Source organism: Podarcis liolepis, assembly GCF_965112155.1.
Source record: "Podarcis liolepis genome assembly, chromosome: 6".
NCBI lineage: Eukaryota > Metazoa > Chordata > Lepidosauria > Squamata > Lacertidae > Podarcis > Podarcis liolepis.
The window spans coordinates 22,584,825-22,603,823 of NC_139559.1; the positions used below are offsets into that span (position 1 = coordinate 22,584,825).

Here is an 18,999-nt window from a genome sequence, read left to right on the forward strand (position 1 = left end):
GGCATGGTTTTTGTGCTTTAGATTGGGCCCCAGTCCATAAAATGGTTAGGCTGGAATAAATCTGTCTTGTCTTAAAGGTGCCAGGAGGCTCTCTTGTCACTTTTGCTGCAACAGACTAATGTCATTAACCCCAAACCCTGAGATTCATCTTCCTTCCACAACATTAGTTATTATAGTTGCATCAGTGGGTTCGAGCATTACTGTGGTTTGTGCAAAGGACAGGGGAATTTTCACTTTTCTCTCTGGAGTGCCTACTCAACTTGTATTTGCCTGTTAATATTCAATAGAAGTTACATTAGGTCCGTGACCAGCTAAATACTGAGTAAACATTCAGAATACATCATGCCGTGACAGAGCTGCGTGGATCCCGATAACGCATGGCGTAACCTTGAGCGCCTCTGTTAACAGCCGCTGACTGCAGGGTTTTAATTTCAGCACAGCCTCATTATAGCCGTATTATCAAGCAGAATGATATGACTAGGAAATAAATCTGGAGAGGCACAGGTGTAACCGTAACAATCAGATATTGTTTGATATCTCCATTAATTGTGGAGTTATCATAGAGGATAGTTGAGGCAACTCCATGACTCGGCAAACTTGGCTAACCTCCCAGGAAGTCGCAAGTGGACTACGTGTCTTACAGGATCCTAGAACACAGTTCCCTGGTGTGCTTAAAATGATCAAAACATTTTGGAACACTTACAAAGGAAGTGGTGCTTGGAGTTTATTGATTTAGGAAAGAAAGCCGACTATGGTCACATCCACATTTAAAGAACATGGCTTTCCCCAAAGAATCCTGGGAACTGCAGTTTCTTAAGGGTGATGTAGCTCTGTGAGGGGTAAACTATGGCTCCCATGATTCTTTGGTGCATTAAATGCATGGCATGAAAGTGACCGTAGCGTGGAGATGGCAGAAGTTTATAACATAGCGTGCAGCATGGAGAGAGCTCTTTTAAACGAAGAACTCAAATATCTGAAGACAATTCCCATTGAGTTGACTTCCGTAGAATAAGGGCATGCATTTATCTGGATGTTTCATACATACATATATTCCATTCTTTCTTGTACTTTTACCCACTTTAAATCGTTGGGATAGGGCAGATGATGGCATCACCACATCACCTCCTGCTTTCCTTTGCACTTTTGCAAACTACAGTGTGGTGTAGTGGTTAAGAGCAGTGGACTCGTAATCTGGGGAACTGGGTTCGTGTCTCCGCTCCTCCACATGTAGCTGCTGGGTGACCTTGGGCCAGTCACACTTCTCTGAAGTCTCTCAGCCCCACTCACCTCACAGAGTGTTTGTTGTGGGGGAGGAAGGGAAAGGAGAATGTTAACCGCTTTGAGACTCCTTCGGGTAGTGATAAAGCGGGATATCAAATCCAAACCCTTCTTCTTCTTCTTCTACAGAAATTAAAATCTAGAATCGTAGAATGGTAGAGTTGGAAGGGACCACGAGAATCATCTAGTCCAGCCCCCTGCAATGCAGGAATCTTAATGTGGGACTCAACCCTGAGATGAAGAGTCTTATGCTCTACCAATTGAGCTATCCCATGTTATGTTATTATGTTGTATTAAAATGTTATTATGTTGTATAAAAGCAATGACAGAAGTGTATGAGGTGATGATAGCTTCTTGCTTTGTCTTGTGCTTCTGATAGTAATTCGAAGAGTTTTGCATTTTCATTTTTGGGATCGTTTTTTGTTGCTTTTTTTGGGTTTTGCAGCTGTACAGAACGAACGCGACCGAATCAGTACTCGGAGATCCAGCTACGAAGACAGCAGCTTGCCGTCCATTAACGTTTTACTGCAAGCAGAAGTTCTCTCACAACAGGTACGTCTTTTATTCTAGAATGTAGCAAAATAAGAATCATTTTAGTCTTCTTTCCAGCTCGGGGGTGCCTCCAGACCACCAGTATTTTGTGGGATGGATTCAAACACATAGCCAGATGTTAGTTTCGCACAGTTAAAGTGGATTAAAGGGCTCTGTTGCCCCAGCAGAACAAACCTGCTTTCAAAAATGGGGACTTTTCTTGGTTGGGAAAGTGGAGTGGAAATACATGGGAAACTGTGGAATGGATGAATGATTAATGGGAAGATGTAAAAACACCCTGCAAACAAATCAGGATGAGTGCTCATTGTTACATAACCTCCCCGTAAAACCAATTGGAATGAGTGCTCTCTGTCTAAAGGCCAGATGTAGTCTAGTCACCATGTAAGCCAGGCTTCCTCAAACTCGACCCTCCAGATGTTTTGGGCCTACAACTCCCAGGATCCCTAGCTACCAGGACCAGTGGTCAGGGATGATGGGAATTGTAGTCCCAAAACATCTGGAGGGCCAAGTTTGCCTATGCCTGCAGTTGAGTTTACTTCTTAATAAACAAGCATTGAGTTGCATGGTTTAGTCTCTGGTCAGACAGCTCCAAGTTTGATGGATTGCAGATGACAGAGGGAATACCCAACAGATCAACACTCATACAACCATGTTCCCCATCTCTGTCATAGCATCGCATATGCTGTCAGCAGCTTCCTAGGTGCAAAATGCTGCCCTGAGAAGTCTGAGAAAATGTAGCAGAAGTGCCGCCTCAAGGGAAGGAAGGCGCTTAGCTCATGTGAAACAAATAACAACTGTGCATTGACTGCACCGAAAATATGAATTCTGGGAAAGGCCCCCAAACTGAGCAGATACTGATGAGGGACTTCTTCCCCATTGGCCCGGGGTCATCCAGGATCAGTATTATTGTATTAAATCTTTCAGGTTCACTATACTAAACAGCCTGGTTTTTGTTTGTTGTAAAGACTGTAAGAGAGAATAATTGGGTGCACTCTTCCCACCTTGGATCAAATCTATGCTTCCAGGTGCCATAAGAAAGCTGCAGAGATAGTGCAGGACAGTGCGCACCCCAGAAATGATCTCTTTCATCTTGTGCCTTCTGGAAGAAAGTACAGGGTTATAAAAACTAGGACTAGCCTCCTGAGAAACAGTTTCTATTCAAATGTGATTTTGGTTTTAAACGCAGTGTAAGGTAGTCTCTATGGGAGTATATTGTATTAATTATGGGGTATCAGAGTTTTGAGGGGGCTAACCAGGCTGGGATAGCAGGCTTCTTGGTTTTTGAATGTCTGATGCAGATTTTTCAATGTCATTGTTCTGTATGGGACAATGACAATAAAGATTATCATATCGTATCGCATCGTAAAGCATTGCTTATTTGATGACATTTCTAGAGTTGCCAAGATTGCAGCAGATAAAACTGCTTGGGAAAGATTAAGGTGGTGCTAGGGATTGTTTTCTAGGTCGTTTCAGAGCCACATTTCTTTCCCAAACGGAACTGGGATCTTTGCATTAACATGGGAGAAGGAATAGCACAAATATGGTCCTGGGAGAGCAAAGAAGGAGGAGAGAATACGCAAATGAAATAGCTGACAGGAAGAGAACAGTTGACTGGGGAGGATGGCTTGGATTTCAGTGTGTTTTGCAGGGGTTGCAAACCATGCATGCAGGTGGACTTCTTTGTTGCAAACAGACACACTGAAAAAGGGCATTCTTCTTCGCTCCCCAGATGGCCACTTTGCACAGTGCTTTCTCTGCCACTCAGCTCCCTTCTTTCTCTCATCGGCTGATGGATCTCAGAGCTCCAGGGAAAACCAAAGCAGATTGTGCAATCCTGAATTCTACCCACCCCTACTCTAAATACTGAACTATATTGGCTCGTATCTGGGTATTTGCTGCTCAGGACTAGCCAGGATTGGAAGGCACCCAAGAGGGAGGAAGCATAGCCCAAGGCATCCGTCTAGAACTTGAATTGCACTTCTGGTTCCCATCATAAAAGCAGATCTGTACATCAAGTGCATGACTTTATAGCTCATCACTGTAGCAGTTATGGCTCAACTGGTTCCCTGCTGAATGTGAACTGCCTCTGCTGGGAAGCATTGTGTTTCAGTGATGCAAACAAATGTTATGCAGGCTCTGTCTGCAATCTTCAGCAGCCATTTCACAAACACAATACACATCATCACTGGATGCCGTGCTGTGCTCATCAACTGAGAAACATTCCTGTGTGAACTTCCCTTTAGGACCATCTAGAAGTGCTCCAAGAACATTTGGCTTTAAGATGTTGCAACTGGAGCCAAATCCCAAACAGATTAATGCAGCGGCATTTCAGTTTAAATGGGTTTAGCATTAGAGCAGGGATGTGACCTTCCAGATATGGCTAGACTTCAACTTCAACCACCTGTCATCATTGGTCATGCAGGCCACAGCTTCCTCATCCCACCTTTCCATCTCTTATTTGCTGGCCACAAGGCTAGCTAGCAGAGTACTTTGAAGAAATAGGGAGATGGGGGAGAGGAAATCTAAAACCTAGCTTGTTTGTGGATCATGGTATTTGATGGAGAATGGATTTGACCTTGGTTAGAGGGCAAGAGCCTTTGCAATTCTGCAGCAAAAGCATAGCAAATTCTACAGCAAAAAAGAAAGGTGTTACAGTTTCTCACAGAAATCTGCCGCATGGATTTTGATGATGATGATGTTGTCGTCGTTTTTGCAGCTTCCTTACAGCTTACCTCTCCCTCTCCCTCTGAGCAATGTTAGGTAAAACCTCTTTCTCCCCCCTGCAGATATCATCGTCACCAATTTCAGTGATCAATGGTGATATCAGAGGGAAGAAGATCGCGAATATTGCAGACGTCTGCGAGTCCATGAAGCAGCAGTTGCTAGTGCTAGTGGAGTGGGCCAAATACATCCCGGCCTTCTGTGAGCTTCCTCTGGATGATCAGGTGAGTCCTATTTATCCTAGCTGAAACTAAACGTTGGTTTTCCTGATCCATTTCTAATAATTCAGTGCAAGGCCCATTGTGAATGACTGTGGTGGAGTTATCCGTGTCCAGGAAAGGGTGCAGCTATTGTACAACCTAAGTTGATAAAATACTTATGAACTATGACTCACGGGGGCTGCATGCACATCGAAGCTGAACTAATGCAGAATCAGCCCTTGAAAGTGACTGAAGCAAACAAGCTGTGAGGCAAGCAGACATTGTCGAGTATTTGGCCTGCAAGGATTACTTCCTTACTGCCAGCAGTGCCTGCATTTACAGTTGCACAGCAGAGCAAAGTGGGTTGATAGGGGCTCCCATTTTGTTTTGAAAGCTGTGTGCCTTTAACATTAGGGTACCTTTAAACCAGAACTCTGTTTGGACAGATTTCCTTTCCTTAAGTTCGTTCCCTCCCTGTGGTGAGATCTAAACCTCCAGAAAATAGCGCTCTCTCCTCTCTCCTTCAGCTCTTTCATCGCAAGATATTTCTTCATGTTTGTTCAGTGTATACAGATGGGCCCATCCCTATAAAGACACCCTTTCCCAAATCCTTTGGTTAATGTTTAGTGGTTGTTTGCTGCACAGCTGAAGTCCCGGTTGGACATTAAGAAGCATCCATGCCATACTGCGTCTTAGTATTAACCTTAGTTTCCACAGATTTCTTCTTTTAAAAAACAGAAGTGGGACAGGAGATACAGAACATTCTTGAGGATCACTGAAGGGCATAAAGTGACAGAATGCAATCATTAACAACAGAGCAAGAGTAGAGGGTTTAAGAGAAAAACAACAACCACGGGTTGCTCATCACAGCAAGATGTCCACAGTCAGCAGAGAAATTAATTACAATGCTAGACTTGGGGAAAGTAGTCCAACATGTGGCCATTTGAGCGACCTTATGGCTCCCTTAGAGAGCCCTAATGTCGCTGGATCCCAACCTCTGGATTGGAGGGCCAGCATTATTTTACTTGTTTATGAACTAGGCGCAATCCACCTTCACCTTTGCACATGTGTGCCCTCAGCGTAGGATCAGCGTAGGGCTCAACAGAGCATTCTTTCCCCCTCTGCAATAGGCTCAGGCTCCCTGGACCCTGGGAACAAGCTTGCAAAGGGGGTGGTTGAGCACCTCTCACTTACGCATCTGCCTGCTGCTCTGTTCCGGGGGCCTTTGTTCCAACCAGTATGGCTGCTCTGAGAACTCTGGTCCCCAAACATCCTAGCACTGAGTGAGGAAGGTGGCTATATATCATTGTTATGTTAGTCTTCAACCTCCACTGCCTTGCGGGATATCTCCGGCAGAAGAAAAGGCTAAGGAGTAAGCCCTACACAAATCCGAAGTAGAGTCCGTAAGACGGTTGGATGGCGCCTTGTGCGCCTCCTTCTGGCAACTCCAGCAGCCAAGCTGGTGCCAAACGTATTGCTCTGCTTTCCTTTGGACCATATCAGTGAGGTGGGGTGTGGGTGTCTTGTCATCTGGGCAGCCTAGGATCTCCATAGACACTGCCCAGGCTTACGCCCAGGGGAGGGCACATAAGTGCTGCTAATGCAGCGGATTGACTTCACCCCTGGAGGTGCACTCCATTGCCTGACACAGACGGGTGCCAACAACAACTAGTCCCCAGAAGCTGATGAAAGATCAGGCCACGTTACCAAGCAATTTAGAGGTTCCCCCCCCCCCATATCCTGTTGAACATGAGACATACTGTGCCAGTTCCTGAAAAACAGAAGGGTGAGTACTTCCCATATGGGAATTTATAGGAAGTGCTCACCAGCCTACTGTTGTAAGTGATGCCTGGGATGCTTGTGTAGGCAAACATCAGAAGAGAAAGGGGAAGGAGCTAAGAAGACTTCATTGATCCCCTTCTCTGGGGAGAGCTGTGCATGTGCAAGTTCCACAGGAATTGCTATTCCTCCGTGTCGTGTTCCCGCCGATAGAAAACAAATTCCCTTATGGGTCATGACGTTAGATGCCTGGCTTATATTGTGATCCTTTCAATCATGTGGTCTTCAAAGGAGTAGTTCAGCAAGCTGCAATTTCTGCGCTCTTCTTCTGTAGGTGATCATCTCTCTGTCTCCCTCTGCCCTGCCATCTGTCCTCCTCTTGCATCACCCCTCTAATAATAGGCCTTTGTTCCTCCAGGTGGCTTTGCTACGGGCCCATGCAGGGGAGCACCTGCTACTGGGAGCCGCCAAGAGGTCAATGGTGTACAAAGACATCTTACTCCTAGGTAAAAGTGCATCGTATAACAACATGCCTCCCATATCCTCCTGTTAAAAATACTGTATTGTATTGCTTTTTTTCAGCGTGGGGGTTTGGAAGGAAGCAGGCAATGTACTGTATTTTTCCATGGATAACATGCCCCCGTGTATAAGACGGGTTTTGAGTTTTGGGACTCAAAATTAAGAAAATGCACTGTCTGTGTATAAGACGACTCCTTACTTTAAACTTCAAAAATTTAGGGGGGAAATATAGTCTTATACATGGAAAAATACGGTAATCTGCCAGGTTTCTTTGTCACCTACCGCAGGGGTGGGAAACCTCAGTTTCAGGGGGCAAATGCTCTCTCTGTTTGGCCCCTGGGATTCTTCCCCAGGCCACAAACCCTCCTGAGTCACACCCCGCACCAGCCCTGTTTTGTACCGCCCCCTTGGGTGTTTTTGCCAGGCAGGAATGTGTCATTGAACTCTGATAATGCTTCTTGCTTGCTTGGATGTGTGTGTGGAAACTAGCCTACTGTACACAAAGGTGCAAGGGGTTTTAATTAAAACAAACAATTCTCCTGCAGGAAATGACCACATAATCCCCCGTAATTGTCCGGAGTTGCTGGAGATCAGCCGTGTGGCTGTACGCATCCTGGATGAGCTAGTGCTCACCTTCCAAGAGCTGCAGATTGACGAAAACGAATACGCATGTTTGAAAGCCATCATCTTCTTTGATCCAGGTAGGTGCTGATTTTTCAGCAACTTGGAAGGGGCATCTGAGGCTGCTTCCATGCCCCAACCCCTTTAACATGGCTGAGGAATTGCTTTTCTACAATGTGTGGGGAACAAAATTTAAATTAAGGTTCCGCGAGCTCCCGTTGCTCGGTCCCTGCTCCTGCCAACCTAGCAGTTCGAAAGCACATCAAAGTGCAAGTAGATAAATAGGTACCCTCATAGGTTTCCATGCTCTGCTTCCGGCTCACTATACGCCGGCTCCCTCGGCCAGTAAAGCGAGATGAGCGCCACAACCCCAGAGTCGGTCACGACTGGACCTAATGGTCAGGGGCCCCTTTTTCTTTACCTTTCCGCAGAATATAGGACTGTATTGTCTAGCAATGCCCTTCCTCGTGGCCAAGTTCCTCCTATAATGTTTATTCACGAAAAAGAACCATTCAGTAAGGTTCCCAACAACATGAGTGCAGGTGAGGGAAGTAGAGAAAGCGAATAGAGAGGTGTGTTTTTTCTCCTAGAACATCTGGCGAAGCTGAATGGGAGAAATTCAGGACAGGCAAAAGGAAATAATTCTTCACACAACATATAGTTAAAATCTGGACTATGTAGTGATGGCTGCCATCTTGGATGGCTCTAAAATGGGACTAGGTAAGGATGATAGACAACTAGTTGAGGCACAGGTGTCCTGTGTCCTGTGTTGCATTTGTTCACCCTGTTTCATAAGCCGGAGTTGTCACAGCGTCCCTCTATTTGCTCTTACACAATCGGAACTCATGCAAAGTCTGTGTTAGTGCAGGATGAGGAGAATGAAACTGCCACACCTTCCCCAGTGCCTAACAAAGGAGTTTGAGCAAAGTAAGGAACCAAGTGCTTCAGGAGACCACCCAGACTGGCCCACTTGAAACCGCATCTTTCTTGAGAAATGCCATAGTCTGTAATTTCCTACGGTTTCCCCCAGATGCTAAAGGGCTGAGCGACCCCATCAAGATCAAGCGAATGCGGTACCAAGTTCAAGTTAGCCTGGAGGACTACATCAATGACCGGCAGTATGATTCACGGGGACGCTTTGGGGAACTCCTCCTCCTCCTGCCCACCCTCCAGAGCATCACTTGGCAGATGATTGAGCAGATCCAGTTTGTCAAGCTCTTTGGCATGGCCAAGATCGACAACCTTCTGCAGGAGATGCTGCTAGGAGGTGAGTGTTGACCCTACAGGAAGTGGAGTTTTTTACCTACTGAATTTCGGGGGCTCCTCCAGACGACCATCTTATTCAGCCTCTATCCTGATTAGCATACACAAAACTTACATGGTGGTTATACGTCCGGTTTTTATAGAGCACTGGTCGCGATCGATTTATGAGGCCGTTATATGACAACAAGCATTCATCCTGATATGCTTACTGGACCTCTCCTTAACAGGCTTCAGGTTCTTTGGAAAATCCAAGCATTTTGTGTTGCCCAATTCCATTTAGGACAGGGATCCTGTGCATTTAACTCAGTTAGGAAGAAGCTGGATGTACTGTAGGGAACTGGGTCTGCCAAACAGCTGAAGGTGGACATGATTCAAAACAAAGTCAGCGAGAAGTTGCAGGGGAATAGCAGTAGAGGGGATAGACAGGTTAAGCAACCCTCATCTGCTGAGTCTCCATTTCAGAGGTCACAATCTCCCACCAAATCAAAGCTCTCCCACGAGCCTCACAGACCTGTCTGTGGAGAACCTGTACAGACTGCCAGTGTTTTCACAACATGTAAAGTGACATTTGCCTGGTGCCTGCTTCATATAATATACAGTGGTACCTTGGGTTACAGATGCTTCAGGTTACAGATGCTTCAGGTTACAGACTCTGCTAACCGAGAAAAAGTACTTTGCTTCAGGATGAGAACAGAAATCACATAGTGGCGGCGCGGTGGCAGCGGGAGGCCCCATTAGCTAAAGTGGTGTCTCAGGTTAAGAACAGTTTCAGGTTAACAACAGACCTCCAGAACGAATTAAGTTCTTAACCTGAGGTACCACTGTAGTCAGGTGGTTAAAAAAAACCCTATATTATTTTCTCAGGTTTTTAATCAATTAAACTGGCTGGGTTGTTGGTTTTTTGGGCCGCTTTGGAACTGGTATCGTTACACTATGTATAGCTTTGCGCTGCATTCTCTGTTTCATCCAATTTTGCATGTAACCATTTTACTGCATTTTTATTTATTTATTTTTTAAAAAAGAACTATATCCATTTATTATGCAATACTTAGAATAATATATATATAATTTAGGGTCATCGAGTGACACACCTCACGCTCATCACCATGCTCTTCACCCACACCTGATCCAGGAGAACCTGGGGACGAACGTGATTGTGGCCAACACAATGCCTGCTCAGATGCACAACGGGCAGCTGTGTGAGTATTCCTGCACAAGAGAACCAGCTCTCTAGGCGTGCCGTTTGTGTTCTGGGTCATGGTAAACCGAGTAAGTGGAGCTAGGATGCAGATTTGTCAGTTTGCTAGAGTACTGGGAGCAACATCTCCCATAATGCTCTGCTCTCCCCAACACCAGTAAGAAAGGAAGAGGAAGGAGCCTCAGTCAGACTTTTAAGAAAACACAATAAAACCCCATAGGATGGTGTACATGATTACATGAGTATGTGAAGAGGGAGAACACACATCCTTTGAATAAGAAGAAATATTTAAAAGAAAAGCCTTCTAATATTGATGGGACAAGAGCAGAAGGGAGTAATGTTTTATTTTCCCACTTTTAAAGAGGTTGCCTGAGTGCACAAGTACATAACAACATTTGGCATGTACATCTAATCAAAAGTAAAGAAAAGACTTTTGAAAAGGCTATTGAACCCGGTAGGATTTACCTCTAAGTAAACATGCATTGGGTTGCACTGTTAACCTTCTTTTGATGTGATTCTTTATACTCTATATGATCCTGTACAATGCCTTTTATATATAATATAAAACATCAATTTTTTTCTTTCAACAGCCACTCCTGAAACTCCCCAGCCTTCCCCACCCGCTGGCTCAGGAGCTGAACAATACAAACTGCTTCCTGGGGCCATTGCAACTGTGGCCAAGCAGCCTAGTTCAATCCCTCAACCCGCCATCACAAAGCAAGAGGTCATCTAGCATCCAACCCAATGAATGTATCAGATGCCACAAAGACCATGATGAGGGAGACAAACCCTTTCTCATTCCTGTTTTGATCACTCTGGAGGCTGAATATTCACAGAGGCATCCCAGGGCACAAACGCATCAAATTGTTATTTGGAAATTGGATGGGGAGAAAGCCATCTTCCCAAAGCTGACTCTTCATGTGGCTGTGGAGAACATCTGCACCCGAGCATTGCAGAATGAATGAACTAGCCTTGGTGGAAGTCTTTATCCTATAGAGCCAGATCCCAAATTTCAGATACGTAGCTGACTATTGCACTGACATGCTTGTTTCATCACTGCCACTGAGTTACACAATGTTATTGTGTTTATTTCACTTCAAATCTTAACTTTTTTTATTTAAAAAATGGCATCCGAATGAAAGGGAGGGGTGAACACTTTCACTGCAAGATCTCTAAATAGCTGCAAGCCCTCTCGTGACAATCCCAAGCAGGCATGGTGGCCCACACTACGGAAGAGGCAGAAAGTTTGACCCGGATGTTGCAGAAGTACAGCCTCTTCATTGCCTTCTCCACAGTTCCACTGCCTGGGGCAGTAGCAGAAGCAGAAGCCAGGACTAGATGCTTCCAGTGATCTTCAGAAATAAACAAAATTCAGTGGCCAAAGTAGTTGGTGGTGCTTTTTCCACCTGGTGACTGGTGATTTCTATGAGGAAGTAGCAGCTTGTTTGAACAAAGCATTGGCTTGCTGGATCAGACCAAGATCCATCCAGTCCAGCATTCTCTCCTTCAAACAGCAGTCAGCCAGATGCCTCTTGGACTCACAAGTGACGCATGAAAGTGGATGGTCTTCTCTTGGCTATGCTCTTCTTTTCCTCACTTGCTACTCATGCGCATTGTCTCTGCACATGGAGGTCCCATGTCTGATAAAGTAGTCCTCCTTGAATTTGTCTAGTCCTTGTTGAGACTGTGAGATTTGCCTTCTTGCTGCAACAGTGCCAAGGGTCCCTTTATTTGAGGGGATGCCTGTATGTGGAAGTGCTACACAAATGTCGATTTCAATGTCATCCTTCATTCAAGAGATAATTCAGTTGCATTAATGATGCCAGATTCCTCTGCTTCAGTGAATCTCCTAATCAAGCGACCCACTACCGGTCTCGTCCATTTCTCGTCCCTATTCATAATGATTCCAGGTGCTACGTTGTTGGGAATTATGGAGAACAAATGAGGGGAAGATCTGAAGGTGACGCAGGTTCAGGGCTTGCACTAGCAAACCTTTCTCCTAGGCCTAGGCGCTGCCAAGGAGGTTGATAAGCCAGGGCTGCATGGGCCAAGTGCACTTTTTGCCAGAATTCACGCAGACTGCACTGTGATGCAAACCATCTCCTCTAGATGCAAAGTTTCTACCTGATCTTAAGCCCTTGCTGCTGTGCCCCTTGGGTAGTATTCCCAGTTGTGAGTGGCAGCCATCTTGATGCACCCCCTGTGTGTGGCAGCTCATAGGAACGCAACATAGACTGCCGTATACAGAGTCAGACCATCGGCCTCTCCAGCCTAGTATTATGCTGCAAGCCTGATGCAGACATCCTTCCCAATCCCACAGCTAGAGACCCTTTTAATTAGAGATGTTGGGAATTGGACCTGAGACCCTCTGAATGCAAGGCATGTGCTCTGCCACTGAGTCATCGATCCTCCCCTCAACAGAAGGATTGGGGACCTCATTCCAATGAATATGCAGCAGACAATCTTTTAAAAATGCCGTAGATCCGATGAGATGTCAAAAGGAAATTAACTTACTTTCCCATTTTAAAATTTTACCTCAGCAAGCATGAGGGCTTAGACTCGTTCTGTGTGAGGATAATTTTTTAATTCAATCTAAGCAGTTAGGCCAAAGTCACGCCAACATCACATGTGATATACAGTGGTACCTCGGGTTACAGACGCTTCAGGTTACAGGTGCTTCAGGTTACAGACTCTGCTAACCCAGAAATAGTACCTTGGGTTAAGAACTTTGCTTCAGGATGAGAACAGAAATTGCATGGCAGCAGGAGGCCCCATTAGCTAAAGTGGTACCTGAGGTTAAGAACAGTTTCAGGTTAAGAACAGACCTCTAGAACGAATTAAGTTCTTAACCTGAGGTACCACTGTATGTTGACTACTGTGGAATTTCCTTGGCATTTAAAACACAGCTGAGAAATGTCATTATCTGCACACTGAACCACACCCCAGGGGCATGTTTACACCATCAGTTATTCTCAGTTAAGAAGCCCTGATTTTTGCTCAGACTGATTCATTTAGCACATTCAAGGAGCAAGTAAGAAACTGAAGTTAAAGAGAATCAAAGGCTACTGAAAAGATCAGGGGCTCGTGATTTGCCTCTTTTATCTCAGGATAAGCATAACAATAGTTGAATTCTTCTCTGATGAGTAAAATTACCTGTTTCTTGGAGAAGGCAGGCCTCACCCATAGGACAATTTCAGAGATGCAAGAATCCCTATGAGGTGACTTCCCCTGCCCAGTGTTTATGTGGTAAACTATAGGGTGAGATTACAAATTTGTTAAAGGAAACTTAAGAGTTGCCAGCCTTTTGGTGCCAGTGAGCACACTGGGAATTTTGAGAAAGCGCTGTGGGTGCTGATTGCAAAATTCACAAGGGTGTGAAATGTCACACAAAGTGGCACCCACAGCTAAAAGAACAGAAAAAGAGGCAGAGCCACAAAGTAATGTGATGTTGTCCCTGCCCCATCAATGGAAAAATTGCACCTCCATCTGCCATTGCCACACTCTGACACAGAGGGAAGTCCTTTGCAGTCTCTTAATTTTAAACAAGTGGGAGGGTGGGTGACTAGTCCCGGCATCCAATGAAATGTGGCCATGTTTAATGGTGTGTGTTCGATGTAGGAGAGGCAGGAAGAGCAAACGGTCCTTTGTGTCCTGGATTTTTGAGGGGATATTCACTGAGGCCTTCCAAAAACACCATAGGAAGTTCTGGTGGACACACTAGTGCATGCAGATACTACACTGGTGGCTTGTGGTGGTTGTTCCATCTCAGAAACACTCATGTGAAATGGCCCAGGGTGGCTGCTGAAAATATTTATTTTATAGAACTATTTCTTCATGGTATTTCACTCCAGAGAGTACCAAAGCAATTGACAACCACAAAAGATAACGTAGTAATAAAATATATCAGTCAAATAATATCATAGAACTGTAGAGTTGGAAGGGACCCCAAGGGTCATCTAGTCCAACCCCCTGCAATGCAGGAATCTCACCTGAAGCATCCATGACACATGGCCATCCAACCTCTGCTTGAAAACCTCCAAGGATGGAGAGTCCACAACTTTCCAGGGGAGACCGTTCCACTGCTGAACAGCTCTTACTGCCAGAAAGTTCTTCCTGGTGTTTAGCTGGAATATCCTTTCTTGTAACTTGAAGCCATTGGTTCGAGTCGTACCTCCCAGAGCAGGAGAAAACAAGCTTGTTCCCTCTTCCATGTGACAGCTCTTAAGATATTTGAAGTTGGCTATCATATCTCCTCTCAGTCTCCTCTTAACCTAAACATACCCAGCTCCTTCAAGCGCTCCTCATAAGGCTTGGTTTCCAGACCCTTGATCATCTTAGTTGCCCTCCTCTGCACATGTTCCAGCTTGTCAACATCCTTCTTAAATTGTGCCCAGAATTGGACACAGTATTCCAGGTGTGGTCTGACTAAGGCAGACTATTACTTCCCTTGATCTGAACACTATACTTCTGTTGATGGAGCCTAGAATAGCATTAGCTTTTTTTGCTGCTGCATCCCACTGTTGACTCATGTTAAGCTTGTGGTCCACCAAGACCCCTAGATCCTTTTCACACGTACTGCTAGTAAGCCAGGTGTCCCCCATCCTATATCTGGTTCTTCCTGCCTAAGTGCAGAACCTTGCATTGATCCCTATTGGAATTCATTTTGTTAGCTTGAGCCCAGTTCTCCAATCTGTTAAGGTTATTTTGAATTATGATTATGTCTTCTGCAGCATTAGCTACCCCTCTCAGTTTGGTGTCATCTCTGAATTTGATGAACAAGGTGCTAAAATCTAAAAACTGGCAATAATAGTCTGGAAATGCCTGAGCAAATCAATGACTTTTAAAAGCATGCTGGAAGCATCTGACACTTGGTACCTGCCTAATCTCCAAGGTGAGGAAGGTGCCACCACAGAGAAGGCTCTTTGCCTTACCATTGTACGTGGTATGGAGTTCACCAGTTGAACTTCTGCCTGCCAGGCAGATAAGCCTCCTCTATTGAATGCCTTATTCTCAACATCCACGATTAAGTTTCTTCCTTCAGCTGTTTTTCTAACTTCTGTTCTGTGTGGCTGCATATCAGTGCCAGAGCCTCCATTTTCTCTCCATCTCTCATGGTGCACCAGGGAATAGACTGCACTCCGTGTCCTTGTCTGTCCTGAGTCCTCAGCTGGAAACTGTTCCAGCCAGAGAAAGTTAATGGAAACAGAATAATTAAAGTCTCGTTCTGCAGCACCAGATATGATGCCGCTCAAGGTTAGGAGCCAAGGCAGCTAGCAAGGAAGGGTATCTGAAATTTATTTGGATTCCTTGGAGTACATGCAGACCAGAGTTAAGTTTATCTTGGGATAACCATCTCCAAACATGTACAGAGTGCTATTTTTCTAGAAAAAGAGGTGCTGGAACTCACCATGAACACCCCCCTTTTCTCTTATAATGGCAATGGCGCCCACCTGAGAGGTGCCGGAACTGAGTTCCTGCAAGTTCCAGCTGAGAAAAAAGCCTGAGTGTACAGATACTCTGAATCTTTCCCAGAGTCCAAATTCAATATTCATTATCCAATGATGTCCTGTGCTTATCTACTTTCTCTTGCTGAAACCCTAATAGATACTGATCCATCCATGTCTGGGTTGGTCTGTAGCACCCATGGCTGAATGTACTTCCATGCAAAATTGTGGGGGGGGGGGAGGAGGTGTACTCTTTCCTGGCCTTCTCCCCGATATAAACAGTTGGAGACTCCTCACCACAGACTAGACCTTATTGTGCCTATCACCCTATGTGAATTGAGAACATGCCCTATATCCACCGCCGATGTGCAGGACAAGGAAAGATCAGAAGGGGTGAACTAATGACGTTGCTTTTCTGCTGCAGCTGCTTCTGAGATTCTTTAAGATGACAGTGCCAAAGATTGAAGTTGAGACCTCTCTGTGTGGTTGCATAACATGTGCCCAAGCCACTGAGCTATGACCAAAGCTGCCATCCCTCTTTCATGGAAGTTATGTTCATCACTGCATATTTTTTTGTCAAAGTATCGTGGGGTTCCTTGGAACAGTTGGAAAGACACTGCTGTAGAAGGTAGATAATAAGTGAGTGCCATCCCTTTGAATTCAAGAACTGGAATTATAGTTCGGGGAAAATATTAGCTGTTTTGCGAATTCTGTGGAGTTGTCTCCTTGTAAGAATAGTTCTAACTGCCAAAAAAAAAAAAAAAGGCCTCAAGCAGGATCCTTGACTGGAATAAATGGACCAATGGATATTAACTGAGGTCATCTCATTTACACCTGCTTAGGGATTAGTCCCTTACCTTCATATGCAAAAATAAACACCCTGCCAGCAGACCTTGGGTGTCAAAGTATTCTAATGTTTGCCAGACACGACTGTGTTGTGCTATGTAATTTATTGTAATGATGGGTCAAATCATCCCCCCCTAAATTATTGTGTAAATCATATTGATTATGTGTAATTGCAAAATTGAATGTGAATAGTGTAAATTACAGGATTGTTTTTCCAGCTGCAACAACATTTCCTACATGTAGGGATAGTTGGAAGAAGGTATTTGGGGTGTAGATTTACTACATGCCAGAAATCTTTTAGTATGGTACATTAATGTTTGTTGACTACTGCCTTCCAATGGAAAAGAGAGAGCTGTATTTCTTTTATTAGTGTTTTAAAGAAAAATAAATACAAAATGTTTTCTAACCTTTCACAGATAGGTGCCGTAACATGAAACTTTGTACATTGATTCCCTGCCTCTCCCACGCACCCCCCCCCCAAATTGTGAGCCAATGGAGTGCAGTAAGCAAACATATCCTCCAACATTTCTCCTATGAAAATAGGGACATCCTATTTAATAATAATATTAAGATTTATAATATTTTTTATTTATACCCCACCCATCTGACTGGGTTGCCCCAGCCACTCTGAGCGGCTTCCAACATATATAGAAACATAAAACATTAAACATTAAAAAAAAACTTCCCTATACAGGGCTACCTTCAGATGTCTTCTAAATTTGTAGTTACTTATCTCCTTGGCTAGAGGGTTGCAAAACACCATACCCTCCAACATTTCTGTGATGAAAACAGGGACAGCCTAAGGAAAAGCAAACTGTTCCAGGATCAAATTAGAAACCGGGGCTGCTTCTGTAAATCCGGGACTGCCCCTGGAAAATTTAGACACTTGGAAGGTCTGAGTAAATCAGTGGATTTAGACCAGAAAGACAAGAGACACGTAGCTATTGATAGACAGACAAACAGATCTTGAACATACAATCGTATACCTGTCTACTCAGAAGCAAGTTCCATTTGGTTCAACAGGCTTTGTTCCCAGGTCAATCTGTATGTGTAAGGATGCAGTGTTGCTAAAAGGCTACAAAATACCAGAGGTGCAGCCTGTGAGCTCAGGATAAGTGCACAAAAATTATAGGAAGATTGATTGGTTCTGAAGAAAGCGGTGCTCCCACAATTAAATAAGGGAACAGTTCCCCCCCCAAACCCCCTCTTGAATACACCTCCATAAACCATAGCCCTCTTAGAAGGGACATTTCCCTTTTCTCTCCCTTTCATGGATCGATCATGCATTTGCTCAGGCATTTTCCTGCTTGAGACAAAGCACTAGATGGCAGCTCTTCTGTATGTTGCATCAGGGCAGCATCCTCCACTGCACCCAAGGGCAGCAGGCAAGGGCCATGCACAGCACACACAGCTGCGTCCTCCCAACACTTTGTGGCCACTCCCCAGTGTCTGCCGCCTGAGGCAGCCCCCTCGCTCTGTTTAACGGTAGGGCCAGTCTCGCCTCTGTTGTTTCTTAGACCTGGGCAACCTAGGAGGGTTCTTGGTGTGACAAGATACAGTGGTACCTCAGGTTACAGACAGCTTGGGTTACAAACACTTCGGGTTACAGACTCCGCTAACCAGGAAGTAGTACCTCGGATTAAGAACTTTACCTCAGGATGAGAACAGAAATCGTGCTGTGGCACAGCGGCAGCGGGAAGCCCCATTACCTAAAGTGGTACCTCAGGTTAAGATCAGTTTCAGGTTAAGAACGGACCTCCGGAACGAATTAAGTTCATAACCCGAGGTACCACTGTATTTTTATTCTTCACTTAAAGCTGAGACCCTGGAACACATTGGTGGGTTCTACCTTTGAGGCTCCAGGGAAATGTCTAAAAGCATTGACTGGGCTCGGCAGATGGCCTGGGCCTAGATCAGATCGCCTGGAAAGCCTCCTAGCATGCTACCTTCAGCTCGCTTGAAGAGAAGTGGGATATAAATGTGATGAGATAGTGCCCCTTTCCAAGGACGTCTGTACTTGCATGGCTGAGACAGAAGCAGCTGTCTTGTGGGACCACTAACCCGAGCCAAGTAGGTTTTGTGCCTGCCTTAATCCTTCGCATAGCTCGCTGGGTTAAGTGGATGACGCCAAGGCAGGATAGAGCCAACAAAGCACAAAAGGAAGATAAAGTGAAAGTTAATTTGTTACCGGTTGTAAAAGTGAAGAAACGCACGGAAGATTAGGAAAGGTTGTAAACAGTTTTCACCCCCTCCTCGCCAATCACAAGACCTCTGTGTGCCGTCGGTCGGACATGGCAAAACATGTGCACTGAACCACAGAAGAGAGATGCAGACGTGGTGGTTAAGGGAGCAGGAACGCAAGGGCAAAGCATCACTGACCGGCATGGTCCTACTGGTACTGGGAGTTTGCCCGTGAGAGACTAGCAGCCATTGGTGCTCCAGTAGGATCCAGCAGTGACTGACTACAATTTCACTGGAGATGTCTGAAAAGGAACAGAGGGGCTACATGTGGAGTTGGACGTCTTTCTGGACATGATAGTTGGAAGGATGACCCCCTTCAAGAAATGGAATGACCCCT

The 18,999-nt window shown here is 45.0% G+C and overlaps 1 protein-coding gene across 2 annotated transcripts in view; it reads left to right on the forward strand.

Annotated features, from left to right (window-relative positions):
• The window catches only part of LOC310709040 (hepatocyte nuclear factor 4-alpha), a 65,848-nt gene extending 49,014 nt beyond the window's left edge, over positions 1-16,834 (forward strand). For both annotated transcript variants that reach the window (XM_083508154.1, XM_083508153.1), the window contains exons 4-10: positions 1,724-1,830; positions 4,617-4,775; positions 6,949-7,036; positions 7,595-7,750; positions 8,701-8,937; positions 10,007-10,132; positions 10,722-16,834. In XM_083508154.1, coding sequence (XP_083364280.1) covers positions 1,724-1,830; positions 4,617-4,775; positions 6,949-7,036; positions 7,595-7,750; positions 8,701-8,937; positions 10,007-10,132; positions 10,722-10,864 — 1,016 coding nt within the window. In that variant the 3' untranslated portion in view covers positions 10,865-16,834. The remainder of the gene's footprint in view (positions 1-1,723; positions 1,831-4,616; positions 4,776-6,948; positions 7,037-7,594; positions 7,751-8,700; positions 8,938-10,006; positions 10,133-10,721) is intronic.
• The last annotated feature ends 2,165 nt before the right edge of the window (positions 16,835-18,999 follow it).